Genomic DNA, 25,354 nt, shown 5'->3' on the forward strand with positions numbered 1-25,354 from the left:
GAATCTTACAAGAAGATATTTGAGTGTCTTCTGCAGGTTCCCTTCTGCCTCTTTCCTGCTACTTCCTTAGTAAATCGTTTAATAAAGCATTGAACACGTACTCAAGTGTTGGTGTGTGTATCGTCCAGAGGTAAACTCAACGGAACCCTAGACCCGGTGCCGGTGAAACAGAGGGAAGGAGAGTGAAGGTAACAAGCCCGCTTAAACCAGCAGCTCCGCCGAGAGTTAGTGCTACACATGCAAGGCAATGGCATAATGTGCTAGTGTGCATCGAAGCCCTCCAGCGCTGTAAAGTCACCCCCTGTCCGTCTTCTGGGTTCGGGAGCTCCGGCTATGTGATTGTCCGGAGCCTCGATGACGTCCCTCCCGCCACGTCACTCCCGCTCTGAAGGTCCAGCACTGTAAGCTGAACCTTCAATGATGTCATCGGCTGCATGCACTCTGAATATTTCCTACACTGTGCAAGTTTAGGAGATATTCTGAGTGCCTACAGGTAAGCCTTATTATAGGCTTACCTGTAGGTACAAGTGGTAGTACAGAGTTTACTACCTCTTTAAAAGTGGGCATTCCTTAGGGAGTCCCTGCTTAGCCAAGTTCATCATTTGCTATTGCAAGGACTGCACTAGGAAGTTTGAGAAAATAAGAGGTGTTCTCCAGTTGTCTTCCAGGAGTATCCTACAGTTACTCTGCACTTCTTCAACTTCTAGTTTAATAAAGCATTAGAAAAGGATACCCCTAGACTGTTTAATGAGCCAATGAAAAGTGACTGAGACTGTGTGCCTAGCTGCGGATACACCTTTGGGACCATTCAGGGGTCCCTTTCGGGGATGATGCTACATATACATGTATATCCTGTTGTCCTTAAGAAGGTGGGGGTACTTATTCTTCAATGCATTTCACTGGCGTATTAAGACAAAATTAATTATATGAATACCTACTACATTATGTCTAGTCTACAGTTATGGTAGGTGTCACCTGAAAGTCCAGACAAGTTTTCTTGTGTCATTTATTCATCTGCTAGTCTAGATGTGGTGCATATAATTATGAAAGCCAATTTTGAATAATTATTGCTTCTTTCCGTGTTTGATTACATCTTCACATGACCACGTCATCTTGGAGAGATACAGTGAGGAGGGGTGGCAACGCTGTTGTAATTTTTAAAAAGTGGTCTGGTAGGGCTTCATGTACACTGCTGCTGGTAAAAGGACATTTAGGAGCAGTTGGGCGTTTTTTTCAGCTGCTCCTGAACTCTCCTCTATGTTATCCTATCAGTACATGTACACAGCTGCGTTTATAGTTGCTTCTAGGCAGTTGAGTTTAGAAGCTTTTTTTGGAAAGCAAAAAAATGCGTTCAGGACGGATGTTCAAAGGCATTTCAAACGCCAAACGCCTGTAACAGCTTGTAAACGCGTTTAGAGGGCGTTTTAAATTTTTGACTATTTGAAAGAAAAAGAACGCTTCTTAACGCAAACGTGGCTAAAAGCTGCATGTAAGCAGGGCAAAACGGATGTTTTTAAACATCGGTTACTATCTGTCAAGTCAAATCGTTCAGGAGAGATTGTGAAACGTCCCGTGTACATTAAAGGGGTTGTAAACCCTCAAGGTTTTTCACCTTAATGCATTCAATGCATTAAGGTGAAAAACCTCCTTTAGTGCTTAGTTCACACCAGACGCAGTACTGTGCGCTTTTTTTCTGCACAAAATGCATGCACAGTGTTTTCCATGTATTCTAATGGCTCTAGTTCACACCATGCAATCAGTTTCCGGTCAGTTTCTGCACCGGAAACTGACTGCATGGTGTGAACTAGAGCCATTGGAATACATGGAATACACTGTACATGCATTTTTAGTGCAGAAAAAAAGCGCACAGAACTTAGTGTAGCAGCCCCCCAGTGCCCCCATTTTACTTACCTGAATCCTGTCTTTCCTGCGCCAGGAATGAGCACACCAGCTCCAGCCAGTGTCTCGTGTCCTGATTGGATAGATTGATAGCAGTGCAGCCGCTGCTGTCAATCAAATCCAATGACGTGGGAGCCAGGGGCGGGGCTGAGTCCTGCTGTCTGTGTCAATAGACACAGCAGCAGGGCAAGGGAGCGCGCCCGCACGGGTGCCCGAGGGAGAGCCCTTCTGAGGGACCCCAGAAGAGGAGGATTGTGGCCACTCTGTGCAAAACCAACTGCACAGAGGAGGCAAGTATGAAGTGTTTGTTTAAAAAATAAATAAATAAAATGTATCGTTAGATATCCTTTAACCACTTGACCACTGGGCACTTAAACCCCCTTCCTAACCAGACCAATTTTCAGCTTTTGGTGCTCTCACATTTTGAATGACAATTACTCAGTCATGCAACACTGTATCTATATGAAATTTTTGTCCTTTTTTTCACACAAATAGAGCTTTCTTTTGGTGGTATTTAATCACCGCTGGGTTCTTTATTTTTTGCGCCGTAAAAGAAAAAAGACCGAAAAATCTGTAAAAAAAATACATTTTTCTTCATTTCTGTTATAATATTTTGCAAATTAGTAATTTTTCTTCATATATTTTGGCCAAAATTTATACCGCTACATATCTTTGGTAAAAATAACCCAAATCGGTGGATATTATTTGGTCTTTTTGAAAGTTATAGAGTCCAAAAGCTATGGTGCGAATATCTGAAAATTGATCACACCTGAAGTACTGACAGCCTATCTAATTTCTTGAGACCCTAACATGCCAGAAAAGTACAAATACCCCCCAAATGACCCCTTTTTGGAAAGAAGACATTCTAAGGTATTTAGAAAGATGCATGGTGAGTTTTTTGAAGTTGTCATTTTTTCCCACAATTCTTTGCAAAATCAAGGTTTTTTTTTACTTTTTTTTTTTCCACAAAATTGTCATATTAGCAGGGTATTTCTCACACACCGCATGTGCATACCACAAATTACACCCCAAAACACATTCTGCTATTACTCCCGAGTATGGCGATACCACATGTGTGAGACTTTTACACAGCGTGGCCACATACAGAGGCCCAACATGCAGGGGAGCACCTTCAGGCGTTCTGGAGCACCCAACTCAATTCTGACATTTCTCTCCTACATGTAAAAATCATCATTTATTAGCTAGAAAATTACATAGAACCCCAAAACATTATATATATATGTTTTTTTAGCAAAGACCCTAGAGAATACAATGGCGGTCGTTGCAACTTTTTATCTTGCACGGTATTTGCGCAGCAATTTTTTTAACTCGTTTTTTTTGGAAAAAAAAAACTGTTTTGTGCTTTACAAAAACCAAAACAGTAAAGTTAGCCCAATATTTTTGCATAATGTGAAAGATGAAGTTACGCCGAGTAAATAGATACCCAACATGTCACCTTTCAAAATTGCACGCGCTTGTGGAATGGCGCCAAACTTTGCTACTCAAAAATCCCCATAGGCGACGCTTTAAAATTTTTTACTGGTTACATGTTTTGAGTTACAGAGGAGGTCTAGGGCCAAAATTATTGCTCTCGCTCTACCAATCGCAGCGATACCTCACATGTGTGGTTTGAACACCGTTTTCATATGTGGGCGGGACTTACGTATGTGTTTGCTTCTGCATGCGAGCACACAGGGACAGGGGCGCTTTAAAAATTTTTTTTTTTTTTTTTTTGTTCATTTTACTTTATTTATTTTAGTTTGATGCTTTTTTCCAAAAAAAAAAAAAATTTGACCACTTTTATTCCTATTACAAGGAATGTAAACATCCTTGTAATAGGAATATGGCATGACAGGTCCTCTTTACAGTGAGATATGGGGTCAATAAGACCCCACATCTCACCTCTAGGCTGGGAAGCCTGAAATAAAAAAAAAAAAAAAACGATCCTGGCTTCGATCGTAGCGGTGAGTCGGTAGAAGCGCGGGAGGGGGGGACATCCCCTCTCGCCTCCCGTAAGAACGATCAAGCAGTGGAACAGCCGCTATGATCATTCTTATGGTGTAGGAAATCGCCGGCTGAAAAAGCTGATATCTGAATGATGCCTGTAGCTGCACCCATCATTCAGATATCCCCGCACAAAGTCAAGGATGTTGTATGACGGCCGACGGGCGGGAAGTGGTTAAAACGCATTTTTTTTTTTTTTAACACAAAGTTGTCCATTTATAAAATATTTCTACCACATAACATGTACATACCAGAAATGACACCCCGAAATAGATTCTCCTACTCCTCCTGAGTACGGCAATACCACATGTGTGAGACTTCCACAGCCTGGCCACATACAGAGGGCGAGTACAGCTGAGCATGGCTCAGCATGGCAGGGTATGGTGGGGTATTGCAGAGTATGGCGGGGTATTGCAGAATAAGGCGGGGTATTGCGGAGTATGGCGGAGTATTCCAGAGTATGGCAGGGTATTGCAGAGTATGGCGGGGTATTGCGGAGTATGGCGGGGTATGGCGGGGTATGGCGGAGTATGGCGGGGTATGGCGGAGTATGGCGGGGTATTGCGGGGTAATGCGGGGTATGGCGGAGTATGACGGGGTAATGCGGGGTATGGCGGAGTATGGCGGGGTATGGCGGGGTATGGCGGAGTATGGCGGGGTATGGCGGAGTATGGCGGGGTATTGCGGGGTAATGCGGGGTATGGCGGAGTATGGCGGGGTAATGCGGGGTATGGCGGAGTATGGCGGGGTATGGCGGAGTATGGCGGGGTATGGCGGGATATGGCGGAGTATGGCGGAGTATGGTGGAGTATGGTGGAGTATGGCGGGGTATGGTGGAGTATGGCGGGGTATGGTGGAGTATGGCGGGGTATGGCGGAGTATGGCGGGGTATGGCGGGGTATGGTGGAGTATGGCGGGTATGGTGGAGTATGGCGGGATATGGCGGGGTATGGCAGGGTAATGCGAGGCTTTGCAGAGTATTGTGGGGGTATTCCAGGGTACTGAGAGGCTTTGCAGAGTATTGTGGGGGTATTCCAGGGTACTGCGAGGCTTTGCAGAGTATTGTGGGGGTATTCCAGGGTAATGTGGGGCTTTGCGGAGTATTGTACAGCATTGCAGAGTAGTGCAGGCATTGCAGATTAGTGCAGGGCAATAGGGATGGCTGAGCATGGATGGATGGATGACTGGATGTCTCTGTGCAGCGCTGTGGGCACTACACATCCAGCCCACAGCGCTGCAGCCAGCCATCCATCCCCCTCTCCGCTCACAGTGTACCGATCGGTACACAGGAGGGGAGGAGAGGAACCGGCGTCATCAGATGACGCCGGTCTGTTTACATGTGATCGCGCCGTCATTTGACGGCGCGATCACATGGTAAACGGCCGCGATCAGCGGCCATTTACCGGGAGGACCGGGGATCCGGGTCACGGATGTGCTCGGGGGCACGCCCCAGGGGGCGCGCGAGAGGGGAATTCCAGGAGGACGTCATATGACGTCCTCCCAGAGTTAAGCAACTGCCCTGCAGCCGTCATTCGGCAATGGGCCGGTTGTTAAGTGGTTAAGCCTTACAGCGTTGTCTGCCCTCTGCAGGAAATCGCATGTATTGCAAATACCTGGCGGAATCAACAGGTGAAACATATGCCCCGTACACACGGTCGGATTTTCTGATGGAAAATGGGAGCCTTTTGTCAGAAATTCTGACTGTGTGTAGGCTCCATCGGAATTTCCGTTGCACAAAATTCGAGATCTGGTTCTCAAATTTTATGACAACAAAATCCGTTTGCGTAAATTCCGATCGTGTGTACACAATTCTGATGCACAAAGTGCCACGTATGCTCGGAATCAAGCAGAAGAGCCGCACTGGCTATTGAACTTCATTTCTCTCGGCTCGTCGTACGTGTTGTACGTCACCGCGTTCTTGAGTGACTGTGTGCATGCAAGGCAAGTTTGAGCCAACATCCGTCGGAAAAAAAACATGGATTTTGTTGGCGGAATGTCCGATCGTGTGTACGAGGCATTAGAGGGGGTAAAAGGAGGAGACCAATGAGCATATCATGAATGTACACACAGAGCAATCCCGATTTATATGCAACAATTATCATTCGTCTAGATATGAACTTCAAAGTAGCAGATCAATATCACTTCTCTGCCTTTTAGCTAAGATCAAGTCCAGTAAAGTAGCAGATCCATAAAAAAACACTGGATAGGCAATTAGTACATTTATATAGAGAGCTGTATACATTAGACTATTGTGTAACAAGAAGAATTTAGGACAGTTGTGAGCTATGAGCTAAATAGACTGATAAGTTTGTTTTTTCTAAAGATCCCTCTGGCTGCCCTGTAGCTGAATTTCTGTGCTTCTCATGTGAAGGAGTCCACGGCCTTGAGATTATAACCTAGTTCCACAGCAGTAAACCAGTCCACCCAGACACTTTCTGCTCCGGGGTGAAGTCATATTTCTTGTCAGTCTGTTCAGATAAGCAGTCAATCCCTGCAACGCTTACAATCCTAGTTCAAAGTCATTTTTTGTGGTGAGTGCTAAAGACACAGTAAAATGTTAGAACACGTGTTCTCCTTTCTATCCATTGTGGTGGTTAAGGCCCTTGATTGCAAGGTTTCGAGCCAACATGGTGGTGCAGCAGTGGGAAGACTGGTGCTAGTTAGTGTTTCATGCGGTGGTTCTGATTCTCTTTCCAGGACTTTGAACATGGAGGTCAGGATTCTCCTGGTGGACCAATGACTGCTGAATGACCAGTTCAAACCTTGGATTGGACAATCATGCCTCTGCACAAGATGCAATGAGTAGATACTGCAAGTGCTAGAAATAATGTAGTTTGACAATCTGAAGGATTATTGATCGCACAGTCTGAAGCAATAGTGATCGGACAGTCTGAGGAAATAGTGATCGGACAGTCTGGGGAATAATGATGGGACAGTCTGGGGAATAGTGATGGGACAGTCTGGGGGAATAGTGATTGGACAGTCTGGGGGAATAGTGATCGGACAGTCTGGAGGAATAGTGATCGGACAGTCTGGGGAAATAGTGATTGGACAGTCTGGGGAAATAGTGATTGGACAGTCTGGGGAAATAGTGATCGGAGAGTCTGGGGAAATAGTGATCAGACAGTCTGGGAGAGTAATGATGGGGTATGGGGTAGTCTGGAGGAATAGTGATCAGATAGTCTACGGGACTTGTGATCATAAAGTCTGGAAATATAGTAATTGGACAGTCGGGGGAAATATAATCAGACGGTCTTGGTATAGTGATCAGACATCTGGAGGAATAGTCAGCCAGACAGCCTGCAGGAATATTGAGCAGATTGTCTAGGGGAATAGCAATCAGGCAATCTGGTGGAATAATGATTAGACAGTCTGGGGGGATAGTGATCAGACAGGTTAGGAACCCAGCCACCACCCAGATCCATACACCGACACACAAAAGATGCAACCATTCATGTCTTTATTATTATTATTTAAGGTACTTATATAGCGCCGTCAATTTATGCATCGCTTTACATATACATTGTACATTCACATCAGTCCCTACCCTCAAGGAGCTTACAATCCAAGGTCCTTAACTCACATTCATATACTAGGGCCAATTTATACAGAAGCCAATTAACCTACCAGCATGTCTTTGGAGTATGGGAGGAAACCGGAGTACCTGGAGGAAACCCACACAGGCACAGGGAGAACATGCAAACTCCAGGCAGGTAGTGTCATGGTTGGGATTTGAACCAGCAACCCTTTTTACTGATATGCAAGAGTGCTACGCACTACACCACTGTGCCGCCCCTTTATAGATGGTATGGCTGTCACTGGTTCCGGAACGTGTCTGGTTCATGGCTAAGCATCTGACTGCCCTCTGGTGTCTGAAACCTACTCAATAGGGCTCTACTCCAGCCACAACTTTAATTAATTTTGGAAAGAGCAGGGATATTGCATATTTGCACTTTACAATACACTTGCCTTGGAAATTCCAGGTCCAGAGATTTCAGTCTTTAGCCAGTATTCTCCACTTGCTTCAGCTCCAGCCAATGTGGTTTATTTTATTTTGGATAGGGAGGTGCCTCTGTCAGGTCAGCTTCATAGGCCTGCACTCCATCTGTTTTAATCATTTACAGTTTTGCTCATAAGTTTACATACCCTGGCAGAATTTATGAATTCTTGGGCTTTTTTCAGAGAATATGAATGATAACACAAAAATGTTTCTTTCACTCACGGTTAGTGTTTGGCTGAAGCCATTTATTATTAATCGACTGTGTTTACTCTTTTTGGATCATAATGGCAACAGAAACTACCCAAATGACCCGGATCAAAAGTTTACATAACCCAGTTCTTAAAACCCTGTATTGCCCCCAACATCAATGACAGCTGGAAGTCTTTTGTGGTATTTGTGGATGAGGCTCTTTATCTTCTCAGATGGTAAAGCTTCCCATTCCTCTAGGCAAAAAGCCTCCAGTTCCTGTAAATTCTTGGGCTGTTTTGCATGAACTGCACGTTTGAGATCTCTCCAGAGTGGCTCAAAAATATTGGAGACTATATATCAGGAGACTGAGATGGCCGCTCCAGAACCTTCACTTTATTCTGCTGTAGCCAATGACAGGTCGACTTCGCCTTGTGTTTTGGATCATTGTCATGTTGGAATGTCCAAGTACGTCCCTTGCCCAGCTTCCTGGCTGATGAATGCAAATGTTTCTCCAGTATTTTTTGATAACATGCTGCATTCATCTTGCCATCAATTTTGACCAAATTTCCTGTGCCTTTGTAGCTCACACATCCCCAAAACATCAGCAATCCACCTCCGTACCTTTCATCATAGGCCTTGTTGACTCCTCTCCAAATGTAGCGTTTGTGGTTGTAGCCAAGCTCAATTTTGGTCTCATCACTCCAAATGACTTTGTGCCAGAAGGTTTGAGGCTTGTCTTTGTGCTGTTTGGTGTATTGTAAGTGGGATACTTTGTGACATTTGCGTAGTAATGGCTTTCTTCTGGTGACTCGACCAAGCAGCTCATCTTTCTTCAAGCGCCTCCTTATTGTGCATCTTGAAATAGCCACACCACATGTTTACAGACAGTCTTGTACTTCACCTGAAGTTATTTGTGGGTTTTTCTTTGCATTCCGAACAATTTTCCTGGCATTTGTGGCTGAAATTTTAGTTGGTCTACCTGACTGTGGTTTGGTTTCAACAGAACCCCTCATTTTCCACTTCTTGATTAGAGTTTGAACACTGCTGATTGGCATTCTCAATTCCTTGGATATTTTTTTATATCCCTTTCCTGTTTTATACAGGTCAACTACCTTTTCCCGCAGATCCTTTGACAATTCTTTTGCTTTCCCCATGACTCAGAATTCAGAAACGTCAGTGTAGCACTGGATGAAAGATACAAGGGTCTGTCAGGAGTCCAGAAACTCTTCGACCTTTTATACACACAGACCAATTACAAGCAAACAGATCACAGGTGAGGATGGTTATCTTTAATACCCATTCAAACTCCTTTGTGTCAACTTGTGTGCATGTTATCAGGCCAAGGGTATGTACATTTTTGATCAGGGTCATTTGGCTAGTTTCTGTTGTCATTATGATTTAAAAGGAGTAAACACAGTTGACTGATAATAAATGGCTTCAGCCAAACACTAACCATGAGTGAAAGAAATGTTTTTGTGTTATCATTCATATTCTCTGAAAAATGGCCAATAAATCGTAAATTCTGCCAGAGTATGTAAACTTATGAGCACAACTGTATGTTTTTATGGATTCTCGGGTTACCAATCTTCTGCCCTACTTTATACTATTTAAGCTGATTGGCCGCTGTTTTACTTGCCAAATGATTTGCACTTCTGCTCAGCCAGATGCGCGATTCACACACCACTATGTTCTCAGAGTTCCCCTGCATGCTGGCTAATAGTATGGGGTCTGCTATAGCCTAAATTTTCTTTTAGCTTTATTATGTGCTCCTAGAGCGGTGTGAATGGACCCTCAGATACACTTTAATGACACAGTACTCTTCTTGTTTATAAATCGTCCAGGTCATGATTACCGCAATCTCTCGCTGTGTTATAACATTCCTCATGTGGCGATGAGGAATCTGGTGATGCACTGAACTTCCCACAGTATGAGAGAGATATATGGGGGTGATAATAACACATTACTGTGCCTCTCAGTCATGCGCTTCGCCTTATCTGTCAGGATTGTGGAGTTGTCAATAAGGCTGGCTGCCAAATAACTCCAATGTCATAATGATAACAAGTCATTGTTAGAAAGTCAGTGCAAACAGTTCTTGTTAAGTGTCTGAGATAAAATATAATTATTCACCTATTGAGTCTTGACTGCAGTTGGGCAGCTTAAGGTGCATGGGGCTTAGTTCACATTGGTGCGATGCAAGAACCCTGCGAATCCACTGCGGGTTCCCGCATCGCACCCGACTCGCAGGCAGTTCACACTGCCATATGCGAACCGCTGGGAGTGTCAATAGAAAGTTAATGACACCCCCAGATCGGTTCGCATATCGCAGTGTGAACAGTCAATTCAGACATGAATCAGATCGCATGGGTGTGAACAACCAAGCAATTCGATTCTGAAGCGGACCAAAAAAAAGAGTCCTGCACGACTTTGGTCCGAAAGCGATGCAAATTTAGCCATGCAATCTGTATTACTGAGTTCGCATCTCACAGACATCGCATGTGATTTGAAGTGTGGTGCGAATCACATCTTAAGTTGGACACCGCACCAGCGTGAACTGAGCCTTAGGGGATGACTGAGGATTTAAGAGAGGATTCACAATAATTTTCAAGTGGCGAGGAGAGTTTAAAGGGGTTGTAAAGGTAAAAATTTTTTCACCTTAAGGCATTCTATGCCTTAAGGTGAAAAAACTTTTGACAATACCGCCGCCCCCAGCCCCCCTGTTTTACTTACCTGGCGCCTCGAATCTTCGCTGCTCGTTCTCGTCATCTTCATTGCAGCTCAGCCTGGTCGCTGATTGGCTGCAGTGGATGGATTGAAAGCAGCGCAGCCATTGGCTCGCGCTGCTGTCAATCACATCCGATGATGCGGCGCGCCGGGGGGCGGGCCGAGTGATACAGCGAGCGGCTATAGCGAGGGAGCTCGCATTAAGGTGGTTAATGCTTGCGGGAAGGAGCTGAAACAGCCGCCGAGGGACCCCAGAAGACCAGGTTCGGGGCCACTCTGTGCAGAACGAGCTGAACAGTGAAGGTAAGTATAACATGTTTGTTATTTTTAAAAAAAAAAAAATTTTACCTTTACAACCCCTTTAATTACTCAATGCATTCCGACATCTGGCAGACAATCCAAACAGTGGCTGCCTCTGATTGGATACAGGTGCTGTTCAACTGACAATTTTCCAACTAGCTACTTTGATTAGGGGCCGGTTCACACTAGATGCGGTGTAAATTCACAGCGAATTTGCTGCAAATCCGCACCGCATCTAAACGACAAACTGATTGCAATCAGATTGCAAAACACAGTGTGATTTGCAGAATCAGATCCAATTTTGGTGCAGACAAAAAAAGGGGTCCTGTAAGAGTTTGGTCCGAATGCGATGCAAAGCGAATTCAGCCATACAGTTTGTATGGCTGAATTTGCATCTCACAGACATTGTATGTGATCTGCACAGCAATGCTGTGCGAATAACATGCGATGTCTGGCATTGCACTAGTGAACTAGCCCTAAGGGCTGTCGGGCATGAGGGTGTCAGCAGGGCTAGCCATGGTTTGAATTTTGGCCAGTTCATTAGGAACTGGAGGCCCCACTCCACTTGTTATTTGCAATCACTAAGGGAAAGCCAATGCGATCAAAAGGTCTTCTTCAGGGCCATTGACATATATAATAATTAATATAATTAGAGTCTTGTCTAACACAATTCCCTAAATAAATAAATAAATATATATATATATATATATATATATATACACACACACATACAGTATCTCACAAAAGTGAGTACACCCCTCACATTTTTGTAAATATTTTATTTAATCTTTTCATGTGACAACACCGAAGAAATGACACTTTGCTACAATGTAAGAATATAAGTTATTTTTGAGGGGACAGAAAATTTACACTGTTATACAAGCTGTACACTCACTACTTTACATTGTAGCAAAGTGTCATTTCTTCAGTGTTGTCACATGAAAAGATAGAATAAAATATTTACAAAAATATGAGGGGTATACTCACTTTTGTGAGATAATGTATATGTATAGATAATTATGAAATACTCCCCCCCCCCCCCACACACACACGCACACACATCATCCATGTCTCCATGCTTTATTTTGTTGAGAAATCACTTAGAAAAACACCACTTAAATTTCTAGCCACAGCCATCTTGAGTAAGGGCAGATGATGTTGTGTAGCATTTACTTCCTGGAATTCATCTGCCCTTAGCTCACACATGCAGACAGGTGGGTGTGCTTAGCCGAGAAAGCCCCTCCTCCAGATGAAAGAAAAGAAAATGCCCATGATGAAGTCTGCGATGTATGACATCATTTTGGCCTAGGCCAGAAACCAGGAAGAAAAAACAAATAGTTAGAACAAGTAAACATACCTTTCTATCTATTTACTAAGGCTGACAGCATAAAAATGTTATTTAGTTAATGTTGATTGTGAAAGTTTGGTTCTGCTTTACATTCTCCTAAACAGTCTATTTCCAGACACTACAATCATCTCTTATATTCTCTTGGCTGCAAAAATATCCATAGCAAAGGCTTATAAATCATGTGTGATCAACATAACACAACAAAAAAACAGGATTTTCTGGACTGTGCTTCATGAAAAAAATGGCAAGTATTTTAATACCTTATGCACAGGGATGCCTGGAGCCGCATGATGTCACATTCAGGTGTATTTTCCTGCCTGGGGGCTACAGGTGCTGCAGACAACCACCCATAGAAATCAATTGCTATATGCGGGTATGTAAACACATGCATGCAGACTTGTCTGCATTGAGTGGTGTATATCTGTACGCATGCATGGACCTATGCATGTATCAGCACATACTCACACACAGCTATGGCTTTCAATGTACAGCTGTACACAGCACCTCCTGGGCGGAGAAATAAACCCACATTTTACGCTATCTGGCCCCAGTCACCTGTGTGCATGAGATCTAAAAGACAAATAGAAGAGGTTTGACGGAACCTGGAACCCAAGGAGATGTTATATACAATCTCCCACACAACAGTTATATGGGCTGGGTACTGGGGGGGGGGGGGGCTCTGGTGGAAACACAGTAAGAAACTATTTCATGAAAAATAGATTACAGGGTGACAGTGTGTAACCGGCTTAAGGATATTGTTTAGTGGCATTTTAAGGCAGACCTTGCATGAAAATGTAAAGTCTGCATATTTGAGACCCCCCACCCCCCTAAAATGCTAAGTGGAAGTTTAAAAAAGAAAGAGACTTTTTTTTTTTTATTCTTTATTTAAACATGTGGCACAGATACAAACAAAAAGACAACTTCGCATTGCATATAAACTGTGACGAGCACATCAAGCACAACAATTATACAAAACAATTGCATGTGAGTAAAGGGAGCCACTCAGTCAGGCTCACTCCACTAGCTGAAGTCTAATATAGGGTAAATATAAGCTTCTGTGCCCATCACTTTTTGTTTTTTATTTGAAAAGGATAGATGGAAACGGGGGAGAAGGAGAGAAAGGGAAGACAAGAGAGAGAGAGAGAGAGAGAGAGACAAAAAAAACATGCAGGGGGGGGGGGGTGTTTGGATCACCCCCAGGGAGCCAAGATCTATAGCATTGAACCGGCAATGGAGATCCTAAATGGTGGATCCTAACATGTGTTTGTGGAACTCATCAGAGAAGCGAAAGAGATCCCAATAGAACCATCTGGACTTATGTTCCTCTGACTTATTTAGCAAAGCAGAGGTCAGATCTTCCATTTGCTCAATGTCCTTCACTCTTGCGATCCATTGGGCTACCGTTTGCACTGACTGTTGCTTCCAAAGCGGTGGGATGCTGGCCCATGCAGCATTAAGGAGATGCTTGAGAAGGGATTTATGATAACGTTTCCTTGATAAGGGGGTAAGGTTAAAGCGGGTTCCACCCAAATTTTGAACAATATCTGTATGTATTCTCTTCCTTGCCTAGATACTGACATGCCGTTTAAAAAAATTTAAATTGCAGTAATTACCTTTTATTTTTCTATTCTTCTTTGCACTTCCTGGTTCTCCTCCCGTGGGTGTAGGCGTGTTTCTAGCCTCTCCCAGACTCCGCACAGTCTCCTGGAAGATAGTCTCAGGCTTCCCAGGATGCCACTGAGCATGTGCGGGAACGAGCGATGAATGCTGGGAGCACAGCATTCACCGCATCCAGGAAATAAATGCTTGTGGGCTTCAAATGCCCACAATGAAGATGGAAACCGACTGCAGTGAATAATATAAGTTATTCTTTCCGACGAAATCTGACACAGGCGGACATATTACACACAATATGTGAGTATGTAATGATGAGAAGAAAAGTTTGTGAATGAACTCAAAAAAAAAAAAAAAAAACGATAGATAGGTGGACCCCCGCTTTAAGGAGGACTGCAGCTGGGTTATCATGTAGGGAGATGTCTGTGAGTTTCTGTATGAGCTAGAGCACCATCTGCCAAAAAGCTTGGAGCACAGGGCAATCCCAGAACATATGTAAGAGGGTACCACTACCTCAGTGTAGGCCGCAGCACCAACAACGATCAGTTTATAGAGGAAATATCTTAGCCAGCACGGAGGGGGTTCTATACCAGCACGTCACTATTTTATATGCGGAAAAAGAGACATTTTAAAAAATACCTTACACCCGTGTTTATGGCTACTTCCTGTTGGAATCGGGGGTCTCTTAGATAACCATACCTCCCAACTGTCCTTGATTTTGAGGGACTGTCCCTGATTTGGAACAAAGTCCCTCTGTCCTTCTTTCCTCCTCATTTGTCCCTCATCTTGGTCTGATCTATATAGTTGTATATAAAATGCACTATTTATCTTTCAAAAAGTGTTTCCTGGTGCTAAATCTTTCATCCAGTTACTAAATTGCTGCACGTGTACACGTCAAAATCCAATATGAAGGAATAGTAGTGGTAAAAATAAAGCACTTGTGGATTTAACTAATTATAATAATTATAATTAACTAATTAACTAGTATAATTCTCCTTTAAGGGGGTGTGGCAAGGGGTGTGTCCTGTGCCTACATACATTTGCTAATAGGTGTCCTTCGCTCCCATTTCAAAAAGTTGGTAGGTATGGATAAGCACATCTTACATTTTCATATAAAGCAGAGTGTTAAGAAGCTAAGTGCTCCTGAAGAGGGTCTTGTTCATGGCAGAAGGACTTGGAAAAGTTTGGCCTTCTAAAAAAAAAAACATTGATGATGCCAAAACCCTCTTGAGGTTGGTTGAAAGCAGCCATTTTCAACCAGGGTTCCTCCATAGGTTTGTAGCAGTTCCTTGAGGTGTGGCAGGTTGACTTTCCATCTGATGGTGCTTGCAAAGTTCCAGGACCAATGTCATGGGCCAGAGCCAAGCGAATTGACACCAAAGTTCTAATAAACTGTATGTAAAGACAGACTGCCATATGTCCTGTCTTTCTTCTGGACATAAATATTATTTTTTTATTTTAATATAATTACTAAAAATGCCATGGGTGTTAAAAATCATACACCTTGGGTGGTATATATTCTAGGTATGCCACATTCTTTATTGGTTTATTTGTTATTATGTCTATAACTTACAGATCTTGCTATTCTACAGTGAGCTGTACATAAAAATTTTAAACATGGATTCCCTAAGACCTGAAAATTATTCCAAGACTTCCTTCGGGGTAGAAAGGTAAAGAAAGGTTTATCTGTAGTGATAGGAATTGGTAATAAGACATACTATTTGTCTTTTTTTTTTTGTGTGGCAGTAGTAAGACATACAGTACATAGTCCCCATCCCTGGTTCTGTTCTTGATTTGGGGGGAAATGATAACAATTACCAAGAAAAAAAACTATTTTGTACATGTAGCACTAACTCTCGGTGGAGCTGCTGGTTTAAGCGGGCTTGTTACCTTCACTCTCCTTCCCTCTGTTTTACCGGCACCGGGTCTAGGGTTCCGTTGAGTTTACCTCTGGACGATACACGCACCAACACTTGAATACGTTTTCAATGCTTTATTAAACGATTTACTAAGGAAGTAGCAGGAAAGAGGCAGAAGGGAAATTGCAGAAGAAACTCAAATATCTTCTTATAAGATTCTTGACAAATGTCCTGGTAGAATTTGGATATTACAATAGAATGTGCTCCCCTCGTGGGAAACACTCTTTACATGCCTGGATAGGCCTCTCTCACTTGCCTAGCAGCCAGTACGTAGCACGAACAAAAGTCTCTGCCACAGACTTGTTTGGGATAAACCTGTACGATCCTCTGCCACAGGATGTATTGGTTTTCTGTAATGAACGTCAGTCACAGTGCTTGAACCTTTAAGCCAACCCGGCAACACTATGCTGTATAGTTACTCTTTAGGATACGTCCTCCAACCGAGTCACCAGGCCCCTCTCCAGACCAGCACGCTGCATGATCCTTCCATGACAGGTCCTCCCCTGGGATCTCCTCGGTTGTCCAGCTTCTTCCCTTCTGGATAGACAGCTCAGGACCATTCCTCGACTGCTGTGGTAGGCCCCAGACAAGCTTCTGGGCCCACCCCTGCGCCGCAGCGGCGTGGGCCTCCGGAACGGAGGACCACAAGATTGCTCTCTGACGCATACCTGTCGGCCAGGAGGGCCAGCAGGGGGCTGTAAAACAAACCCCACAATATGGCGTCTGTCCCATAAATACCCTCTTCCCAGAATGCAACTCGGAGGACCACCTCCAACGAATTGTCTCCGGGACAGAAGAGCATCCATACGCTTCGACACGTTGCCTTTCCAACACTGGCCAGTGATAACATCGACACCCACTGGTCAGTATGGAAACACACACAACGTCAGCCAAGCTAAAACAGAGGCAAACCTAACTTATTTAACGAACAAGTTACCAAATTTACCTAACATATGGTAGATCGCAAATCTACCAGCGCTACATACAAATGATGTTCCTCCTTTAATCAATCGCCCTCTGAAAAAGGTCATAGACATACTGGCATATATTGGCAAGCAGACAGTATACACGTGGGGAGAATAAGCATTCAATTCAATATTTGCCATAGAAAGCAAATAAAACTGATCACATTGGTTTCTGTTTGGTGTAAATTTTCATGCTTCAGTGAATTCCTCTTTTTGCTGCAGTGACTTGTTATTCTATTTGGTATCCTCACTGTACATTGCATTCTTTAGGTGAAAGTGCTAATGTGTTTGTAAACTATACACCTGTACACGGCCCCTCTCCTCATACTCACCTTACACACCTGACTGATTCTGAATGCTCTCTTCTTTTCTTCTCCTGAATTACCAGACTAAGCCACCCTTTACAAAATTAAAAACAAAAACAGTTCATGCGTACAATTTAAAGCTGGACTCCAGGCAAAAAGCAAAATAAATTATCATAGGTGTGTGCAGCTTATTGCATTAGGGTGTGCACCCCAAAGCTCAAACACACATGCCTTTCTCTGCAGCCTCAGCTGCTCGGGACAGTGAAGTAATGGAAAGTGCTCTGTGCTGAGCGGCTTCCTGTTCGTTCATTCACAAACTGAAGCATAGTAAACATAATTTACTGTGCTTCAGTTATGAATGTACACAGTGAGCAAGCGTGTTCACTGTGTTCTTTTAGAAAAGGAAGGGGTTGGTAAATGACATATTTACTAGCCTCTTCCCCTGCTCTCCATCCTGTAACACCCCCCGCAGAAGCTTGGGGAGAGGAGAGGAGGGAAGCCAGCAGCACTGCGGGAAGGGGGGGGGGCAACATGGGAAGAAACCCAGGCAGAAGGGTGAAACGCCACCGCATGTAGTGATTAGGGTGTGCCCAGGCACACCTGGTATACCCTCTGCGCATGCCTATGTAAACAGTCAAAGTAGAGATTGTCGCGGTCCAGGTCAGCAGGACCGGGGGGGGGGCAAGGAGGGGGACTTTTGTAAGTTCACCTTACAGATTTTTCTGTAACAGTGAACATGCCCTTTAAGCAATGCTGTCACTTTGAGTTACTTTGCTCTGACATTTCTCACATACATGTAAAAATCTGCTTTTTTTTTTTTTTTTTTGCTAGAATATTACTTCGAAACCCCAAACATTATATATTTATTTAAGCAGGGGCTCTCAGAGAATAAAATGCTTGTTGCAATTTTTTTATGTCACATGATATTTACACAGCATTTTATCAAACATATTTCCTCTGCCTGTAAAACAGTCACTCAGATCACTTTTACATAAAACAGAATTGCCTCCTGAGCAGATTGATACAAGAACCATGGTTGCAGCTACAACCATGATTCTGGTATAACCACCTCAATACGAGGCCTGTAAATATGCCTACGGCAGTAGTGAGGTGATTAAAGGCATACTTCATCTTTACCAAAAAAAGTGATTATGCATCTGTAAAAAAAAAAAAGAGTGCAGCTTTGACCAAAGTTAAAAAAAAAAAATATATATATATATATATATATATATATATATATATATATATATATATAGGTTTAAACTATTTACACACAGTACCTAATGAGGCATGACTGGAAACTCTGAGAGATGGCACCCCCATCCTGCTTTGTTGCTATGACATTGCTAAGACACTCCCAGCTTTTACTGTTCACCTCCACCACATAGGTAAGCTCTTTTTCTGATTCAAACCCCGTCGTGTACGCTCTCCCTCCCCTGACGCTCCTCTGTAGCTCTTACCTCCGCTTTTAAGAACTCGCTCTTGCAATGGTGGAGGTGAACAATAACAGCTGGGAGTATCTTAGCAACGTCCTAGCAACAAGGCATGACAGGATGATGCCATCTCTGGGAGTTTTTTCAGGTGCCAGGCATAAATACATGACCTTCACCTATAGCAAAGGCATTATTCAACTTTGGTCAAAGCTGCACACCTTATTTTTATCTACAGACGTCCCTTACCTGCATGGGCAGTTTTTTGGTAAAGGTGAACTATGCCTTTAAGCCGGAGCTTACCGATGTTGCTATAATTGTAATCACTTTTGGTTACATCTTTGGCCTTACCCACTTTGTACATGTACATATCTCCCAACATTTTGAGATGGGAATGAGGGACACCTACTAACAAGTGTATGTAGCTATAGGACACGCCCCTGCCACACCCCCTTAAAGGAGAATTAACCCAAAAAAAGTTAATTAAATCCACAAGGACTTTTTTTTTTAACACTACTATTCCTTTATATTGGCTTTTAATGTACAAATGCATCAATTTAGTAACTGGATGAAAGATTTAGCACCAGGAAACACTTTTTGAAAGATAAATAGTGCATTTTATATACAACTATATAGATCAGACCAAAATGAGGGACAAATGAGGTGGAATGAGGGACATTGCTCCAAATCAGGGACAGTCCCTTCAAATCAGGGACAGTTGGGAGCTATGCATGTAGGATCCATAGCGCAGCTTAGTGAACTAACTGGCTGGGAGTTATTTGTAGCTCCATACCAGATAAACACTTAGCTGCCAGCAAATATTACATGCTGAAACGTTCGTCTGGGATTTGTTATCTGGAACAAAGATTTCACAGATCCAAGCCAAAATACTTCAAATCCCTCAATTCCTTCTCAGGATCTAAACCAGAGAGAGAAGGATTAACCTTTAAAGGTAAATTCCACTCAAGAATGGTGGATTAATTGTACCCTGGGACCAAGGATGCTTCCAATTTATGGTCCACTTTTAAAGCTGAACTCCAGGCAAACATCTAAATATACAGATTAAACGCATATACTGTATATGGGTGCTGCTCAATTTACCAAAATGCTTTGTATTTCTGTACATCCAGTCCTGAGATTTAAACAGTCTTGGCAAAGAGCATAGCCCTGTTTGGCAGGGCAGCATACCTGATTTTTCTTTGTTGCAGTTCAGTAACAAATACAGATCTCGTTCCTCTCCCAGCCTGTGACTGGACAGTGGAAGGAGAAGCAGCAGACTAATGAGCCCATCTCTCTATCACTTTGCTCTCTCTCCCTCCCTATCAGCATGTTTCTTGCAGTGCAGTACAGCTGACTTGGCCTCCTTCTTCTTCTCTCTTTCCCAGTTTGAGCTTTGCTGTCTCTCCCAATCCAGGATGACTATAAAGTGGAATGTCAGTAGTAATCATAATGGAATTACCTTTGAGTACCTTAAAATCATAAGCTTTAGTACATGTTGACATTCGACGAGGCTTACAACATTTGCCAACAATCTTTTGTGGAAAAAAAAAAAAAACTTAATACAGCGTTAAATTTTCATATTACCATGCAGTTGATTGGTTGCTAGGAATCAATCACCTGCTGGGTAACTTGCAAAGTTAACTAAAGCAGCTTCCATGTTCCCGCCCTCCATCCAGCACTATGCTGCCTCTCACTTCGCACTACTAGTAAAAGGAGGGAAGGGCTCTGCACGGCTCTGATTGTGTCCCACCTGTTGGCTTCCTGTGATCAACAGGTAGATCGCGATCGACATGTCTTCGACCCCTGATATAACCTATGTGGAGCTTATGGTATGTATAAAAAGAATAGATCAGTAGATAAAGGAAATGAGTCCTTGTGGTTCAATCTGCTTGTTTTAGGGCCCTTTAACAGTCCTGAACAGTTTTTCAGTTAAAAAAAAAAGCAAAAGACAAATGTATGAAAAATGCAAAACCTATGGAACTCTTCACACAAGTCAGTTGCATTTCAGTTGCATTTTTGGCTGCTTTCACGCTGCTCCGTTGCAAAAAACGCATAATCTTCTGCTTATTTTTACTGAAAAACTGACGAAAAACTGTTCAGTATGAAAGGACACCTAACCTCTTAAATACCAGCACATTTATAAACTTACCATGGTAGACAAGTTGTTATAAAACAGCCAATGCTTTTTTGGGGGGTTTCAAGAGGCCCTCTTCATCAGAGTTTAATGATGCTGGACTGTAAAGGAAAGAGCTGGGTAAATAAGTTTGGGAATCTTTGGGAAGTTTGGGAAGTTATACAGTCAGGTCCATAAATATTGGGACATCGACACAATTCTGATCTTTTTGGCTCTATACACCACCACAATGGATTTGAAATGAAACGTACAAGATTTGCTTTAACTGCAGCCTTTCAGCTTTAATTTGAGGGTATTTACATCCAAATCAGGTGAAAGGTGTAGGAATTACAACAGTTTGTATATGTGCCTCCCACTTTTTAAGGGACCAAAAGTAATGGGACAGATTAACAATCATCCATCAAACTTTCACTTTTTAATACTTGGTTGCAAATCCTTTGCAGTCAATTACAGCCTGAAGTCTGGAACGCATAGACATCACCAGACGCTGGGTTTGATCCCTGGTGATGCTCTGCCAGGCCTCTACTGCAACTGTCTTCAGTTCCTGTTTGTTCTTGGGGCATTTTCCCTTCAGTTTTGTCTTCAGCAAGTGAAATGCATGCTCAATCGTATTCAGGTCAGGTGGTTGACTTGGCTATTGCATAACATTGCACTTCTTTCCCTTAAAAAACTCTTTGGTTGCTTTCACAGTATGCTTCAGGTCATTGTCCATCTGCACTGTGAAGCGCCGTCCAATGAGTTCTGAAGCATTTTGCTGAATATGAGCAGAAAATATTGCCCGAAACACTTCAGAATTCATCCTGCTGCTTTTGTCAGCAGTCAAATCATCAATAAATACAAGAGAACCAGTTCTATTGGCAGCCATACATGCCCACGCCATGACACTACCATCACCATGCTTCACTGATGAGGTGGTATACTTTGGATCATGAGCAGTTCCTTTCCTTCTCCATACTCTTCTCTTCCCATTACTCTTGCAGAAGTTGATCTTGGTCTCATCTGTCCATAGGATGTTGTTCCAGAACTGTGAAGGCTTTTTTAGATGTTGTTTGGCATACTCTAACCTGGCCTTTCTGTTTTTGAGGCTCACCAATGGTTTACATCTTGTGGTGAACCCTCTGTATTCACTCTGGTGAAGTCTTCTTTTGATTTTTGACTTTGACACACATACACCTACCTCCTGGAGAGTGTTCTTGATCTGGCCAACTGTTGTGAAGGGTGTTTTCTTCACCAGGGAAAGAATTCTTTGGTCATCCACCACAGTTGTTTTCCGTGGTCCTCCGGGTCTTTTAGTGTTGCTGAGTTCACCAGTGCGTTCTTTCTTTTTAAGGATGTTCCAAACAGTTGATTTGGCCACACGTAATGTTTTTGCTATCTCTCTGATGGGTTTGTTTTGTTTTTTTCAGCCTCATGATGGCTTGCTTCACTGATAGTGACAGCTCTTTGGATCTCATATTGAGAGTTAAGAGCAACAGATTCCAAATGCAAATAGCACACTTGAAATGAACTCTGGACCTTTTATCTGCTCCTTGTAAATGGGATAATGAGGGAATAACACACACCTGGCCATGGAACAGCTGAGCAGCCAATTGTCCCATTACTTTTGGTCCCTTGAAAAGTGGGAGGCACATATACAAACTGTTGTCATTCCTTCACCGTTCTCCTGATTTGGATGTAAATACCCTCAAATTAAAGCTGAAAGTCTGCAGTTAAAGCACATCTTGCTTGTTTCATTTCAAATCCATTGTGGTGGTGTATAGAGCCAAAAACATTAGAATTGTGTTGATGTCCCAATATTTATGGACCTAACTGTAACTTTGCATAGGGTTTGTAAAAGAGAACAAGGTCTACTCTGATCACTGGTAGGCCAGTTTTCAAAATATAGGTCCAGAATTCTTAAAACTTTTTGCGTGGACCTGCTGTTCCAGTCCAGTATCTTCAAAACCTAATGAAGTGGGCTCATGGAACCCAGAAGTGTGTTGGCTCTCAACAATATTTTGGCACTTGTTTCTTTTATGAAATTTGATCTAATGCCTAAAGACTGTAAATAAGCAGATATCTCTCAGAGAATGATGGTATAGTAATATATCTGTCTGTCCTCCAGCAAGTCATTGGCGTACTAGGACGTGCTGTAAATCTTGCTTAACTGCTGCAATAAGATATGCATTGACACTCTCCCTTTGATCTTCTATGTAACTTGGTGAAGGTTCGAACCTCCAGCAATAAAGAAATTCTTACAAATTCTAGCAGGGGAGAAACAGTTGATTTTTCTCATGCAGTGCATGAAATTAGGAATATTGCTTTCCCTACAGGGCTGTTTATGGCTAAAAAAACCCATAAGATTGTTGTCCAAGCTGCCCATTGTAATGGCCATCTTCAACCTGCTTTTTCTAAAAGAAGTTTAAATATAGCATTTGAGCAACAAAAAATAATTGTTGTCAAAGTCATAAGCTTTTATGTTCATGTATGCGACAGCTGGCATTGTTGCATACATGAACTATAACAATTTCCTGCTAGGATGTTTGGAAAGATGGTTGAGCATGAGTAATAATATTGAACATGGAGATTTGCATATAGAAAAGTGTGTGTATACAGAAAAATTTCCCAAGGCAAATAAAAACCAGTGCATCTTCCTGTAACACTTTACACAGTCCTGTACAAAACAAGAAAACATATAAATCCAATTCCGTTCCAGATTTCCCAAAGGAGCAGATGTTGTTTTTGTGGTAGGAGCTTAAAGGAGCTCTGCAGTAACCTAGAAATCCCCATCTGGCTGTAATCCCTTTGTGCAGTACCATTAAGGAGAACCTTGCCCCCATAGCTCTCTTGTAATTTTGGGATAATTAATCAAATGGCAGTAAATTGTGGCATTCATCAGATTTCACAATTTATCACTTTGGAGGACTTGGGGTAATGGAGATCTCTACTTGATTACTGTAGGTTTGCCAACTTCTCAGTACTTGGAAAGTGTCCCAACAATGCACTATATGGCCAAAACTCTGTAGAAACCTGACAATTACACCTATATAAGCTTGTTAAACATCCAACTCCAAAATTATTGGCATGAAGTTGCCTCCCCTCTTTTTCCCCCCTTTGTGGCTTTAACAGCCTCCGCTCTACTAGTAAGGCCTTCCACAAGAGTTTGGAGTGTCTGTGAAAATTTGCGCCCATCCAGTCATTGGGTACTGTAGGACAATAACAGACTCACAACAGGCCTTCAAATTCATCCCAATGGTGTTCAGTAAGGTTGAGGTCAGAGGCTCATAGCTATGTGTAGAAATGCGTGAGTTCTTCCACATTAAACTCATCAAACCATATCTTTCTGAAGGCTGACCTTATGAACAGGGGCGCAATTAAGCAGGAGCAGAAGAGGACCTTCCCCAAACTGTTGCCATAAGGTTAGAAGTGAGCAGTTGTCTAAAATATATTTTTGTGCTGTGGCACTGCAAACACCTGAACTAGGTCATTTGCAGGGGTATTCACATGCTTTTGGATACATTTTTTTTTTTGATATCATGGTCAGGTGTCCACAAATATTTGGCTACATAATCTTTATTAGTGCCAAATGTTTGGGCCAAGCTCAAAAAGTCCCACTATGGTGATGGTAATAGAGGTTTTACTTCCATAGTCAAAGGTGGAAGTGGACTTGTTCATTTGAAGTCGAACTCCAGCCAATTTGCCAAATCCTGTTGACCCTTGTCTTTAAGGGTAACACTACTATATATTGTTGCAGCTTACTGTATTTTATACATGTCTTGCAGATTCTGTTGGCTGTGTGGTACCCGAAGAGTGTGTTAAAGTTTGTGGTGCTGAAGTTGGTTGCTCTAATATTGCATACCCCAAGCTGGTCATTGAGCTGATGCCTAGTGGTAAGTGATATTCCAACCTATTGTAATCATTTTCTTCCAATACTTTTCCACTGATTGGATTGATTCACAGGAACAGCAGACAGTGTAGGATAGCTTAGATTTTTTCATGTCCAGTCATAGGATCCAGCTAATATATGGGGGTTCCAAGGTGTTCAGAGGGCCTATACCAGCCAATTTCAGGAGATACCAGAAATGTTACCTTGGGGAAATGAATTAGTTAATCAGTCAAAGAATAACTGAAGCTTATTTTTCTACGAATGTTTGGATGTTTGAATGGGGAGATGGGGGTCTAAAGAATAAGTGGTGCTTAAATCTTTAAGAGACAACAGAAGACAGATGTAGAACAGAAGCATAGTCTAGATTTGCTCATGAAATAAACATTACATTTTGCCTTGTAGTGGTTGTAGTTCAGGAATGACCTGCACTTCACCCATTTTCAGTTTATGAACCTATTTCATTTTCTTTATTTGCTCCTGATTATGGTGACAGGTCTGCGTGGACTGATGATCGCCGTGATGATGGCTGCTCTTATGTCATCACTGACTTCCATCTTTAACAGCAGCAGCACACTCTTTACTATGGACATCTGGAGGAAGTTCAGGAAGAACGCAAATGAGAAGGAGCTGTTGTTGGTGGGAAGGTGAGTGGATTCTACAG

General features: G+C 42.7%; 1 protein-coding gene across 2 annotated transcripts in view; it reads left to right on the forward strand.

Moving 5' to 3' along the window:
* The window catches only part of SLC5A10 (solute carrier family 5 member 10), a 250,214-nt gene that overhangs the window by 164,400 nt on the left and 60,460 nt on the right, over positions 1–25,354 (forward strand). For both annotated transcript variants that reach the window (XM_073636394.1, XM_073636395.1), the window contains exons 10-11: positions 24,590–24,697; positions 25,187–25,337. In XM_073636394.1, coding sequence (XP_073492495.1) covers positions 24,590–24,697; positions 25,187–25,337 — 259 coding nt within the window. The remainder of the gene's footprint in view (positions 1–24,589; positions 24,698–25,186; positions 25,338–25,354) is intronic.

The sequence above is a fragment of the Aquarana catesbeiana genome, linkage group LG06, assembly GCF_042186555.1.
Source record: "Aquarana catesbeiana isolate 2022-GZ linkage group LG06, ASM4218655v1, whole genome shotgun sequence".
NCBI lineage: Eukaryota > Metazoa > Chordata > Amphibia > Anura > Ranidae > Aquarana > Aquarana catesbeiana.